Source organism: Sphaeroforma arctica (assembly GCF_001186125.1).
Source record: "Sphaeroforma arctica JP610 unplaced genomic scaffold supercont1.159, whole genome shotgun sequence".
Taxonomy (NCBI): Eukaryota; class Ichthyosporea; order Ichthyophonida; genus Sphaeroforma; species Sphaeroforma arctica.
The window spans coordinates 16,449-18,976 of NW_014040399.1; the positions used below are offsets into that span (position 1 = coordinate 16,449).

Below are 2,528 nucleotides of genomic sequence, written 5' to 3' on the forward strand. Positions count from 1 at the left end.
GTAAGAACTACCACATTATGCATGATTTTAACTTCATGATTTTCTATAACTATATCATTATGAGTGTATTGCTTATAACTTCGCACTAGGCATATATACCAAACATACTATGTCTCTGTCTCAGTACATTCACTCAACATTCACATTCATCCTTCCTACCCCTACCTGGCCCTCGTCTTTCTTCGCACCAGAATATCTCTCCCAAATCAGCTCGCCCGTCTTGGCAGACCACATGCGGATATATGATCCGTTGGCTGACACAGTGGCCACTCGCACATTGTCACACACTATCAGATCCATCTCTTGCTCAACCGGCATCACGTGTCTCCATACTATCTCCCCATCTGCACTCATGGCACTCAATACATTACTATCTGTGCCCAGGATCATGTACTGTGCGCTTGTAGAATAGCACCCCGTGGTGGCATGTCCAATCATGGGCTTGTACCAGTCGTACTGTCCCGCCTGGTCCTCATAGAGTGCCTGCGCACTCGTGGCCAGTAGCGCTATACATAGCGCGTCTAGACCTTTTACCCACATAGTACCACTCTTGTATGCCCCCGTCTATCAGCTTATACAAAAGGTGGTTCCAGGTGTTTATAAACAATCGCGTATAGCTAGATAGCTGTATATTGAATTCCATACGAGCCTGCTCAGATACTTTGTTTTCTTTTGGTATTTATCTATAAGTTGCAGAGAGCGGCACTTGAGGGCGTTCTTTCATCAAAATTCGCTGACACCACAATGCTATTTCAAGTGTTGTATGATGTTTTTATTTCAAATGCGTACAGGGTTGCTCGGGTATTTACAACCTTGAATTTACAACAATTTTTATAAGATGATACGAGTTTGTCGTAAATCGACTTAGCTTAAAAACCCGCGCGAAATCGTCCTGGCAATCTGGCATGTTTCACCGGCTTTTTTATGATATTACCAACAAATATATTATTACATCATTGTAAAAATATTATATTACATGCTCAACTGTGAGGAACCCGCCTAAAGCCCGCATTGATATAAAGGTCATATAGTGCTTCATAACGTATGCGTATACCGTGTCGATTGCATGACCGGAATTCGCTGCATCAGAAATCTATCACTGATTACCACTTATTGTGAGCAGTTAGACACGTTTTCTATAGCCAGTAGATATTTAAATCGTCAATAACAGCGACGCATAGCCGCTTGAAGAGACGAGTACATTCCGTTTGAAATGCGGTAGAATATCCGTCACGAGCGATTCGCATTGTACAATCACTTACGTGTGTACAAATTATATTTATTAAAGAACGCCACGAAGGCACTTGCAATAGTCAATCAATCAACCAGTACAATGGATAAACTCATTCAACGTGTACTCGAGGAAGTGTCCTTGGAAGGTCGTGAGGGGTGTACGTTCGAAAATTTATGCATAGAATTAGACAAGGTCGGGTGTCAGGGTTGGACACCGTTGAGTGGTGATACGAAAGTGTATCTATTAAACTTGCTCGTGACCGAGAATCCAGGCGGGCATCTAGCTTTTTTCAAGAAATCGGATAAGCCTGGCACATTACCTACAGCCAAGTACTTAGTAAAAGAGAAGGGCTTTGTGTACTATCCGATTTCGGATGTAGACAATGCCGAGGGATCACTCTACGATGTGAATCGCACGCTCTTAACGTCACAGGAGGTATGTTTATATGTGTTAACTGTGATATTGCAAGCGTGAGCCGCATTTGTAGTATACGAGCGTTGTGTTTGTACGAGCTTTGTACGGATACGTACAATTGTGCGTATTAGCATTCTTTGGTTCTACACGTACACGTATACTTGTCTAAGCTAAGATCAATCTCATGGCCATCTTGAGATCATATTAGTGAAATAGTGTACTTCAGGGACACACAGCAGCGTAGCTGGAAAGCCAAGCAGAGGGATATGAGCGCATATTGATGGGTCTTGCGTCTGTCATCATGCACAATCTGTCTTTGTTTTTCTCTTTGACTGTGCTGACAAAGCTAGTTGCCACTACATGCTCTCGTTAACAGAAGCATATGAGTTTTCGTAGTGTCATTTCCTGCTTCATCTACGGCTTTCCACTGATTTTGCAGTGGGCTCTGTCAAACCTTACCATCTGTAGTATTCCCATTCCTATCAACCTCACGTGACAACTTGTAACCTAGCATGATAGATTCACACGTGACTATAGTTGCACATAGCTGTAACTCTCACGTAGGCAACAGCTGTGTATCTTCTGTATGCTTTCGTGTGTGTCCGAGATAGACGTGAGCCCTGTGCGCGATGCTCGCCTATCGATGACAGCATAGTTTTCATATTACGCTGTATCCGTTGGTCGAACGCCTTTCGAAGACCATATGTGTCTGTGAATATTTATGTTTTCACAGATCATTCGTTCGGCAAGTTATTCGTTGTATGTTCGTGTACATCATATTCGCACCCACTTATATGCGACTAGGGTACGTAATGGTGTACTATTGGCCATTTCCACGCATGGAGGCGCAAATATAAATACGGATATGGCTACACGTCTG

At 43.0% G+C, this 2,528-nt stretch overlaps 2 protein-coding genes across 2 annotated transcripts; one reads left to right on the forward strand and one right to left on the reverse strand.

Annotated features, from left to right (window-relative positions):
* Positions 1–129: 129 nt before the first annotated feature.
* Positions 130–540, reverse strand: SARC_03212 (hypothetical protein; the record flags this gene model as incomplete). Its single annotated transcript, XM_014302996.1, has 1 exon — positions 130–540. The coding sequence occupies one exon, from the start codon at positions 538–540 to the stop codon at positions 130–132; it is 411 nt and encodes a 136-aa protein (XP_014158471.1).
* Positions 541–1,333: 793 nt separating this feature from the next.
* On the forward strand, positions 1,334–2,144 carry SARC_03213 (hypothetical protein; the record flags this gene model as incomplete). The annotated part of the gene is made up of 2 exons (XM_014302997.1): positions 1,334–1,669; positions 2,088–2,144. The coding sequence occupies 2 exons, from the start codon at positions 1,334–1,336 to the stop codon at positions 2,142–2,144; spliced, it is 393 nt and encodes a 130-aa protein (XP_014158472.1).
* Positions 2,145–2,528: the final 384 nt, after the last annotated feature.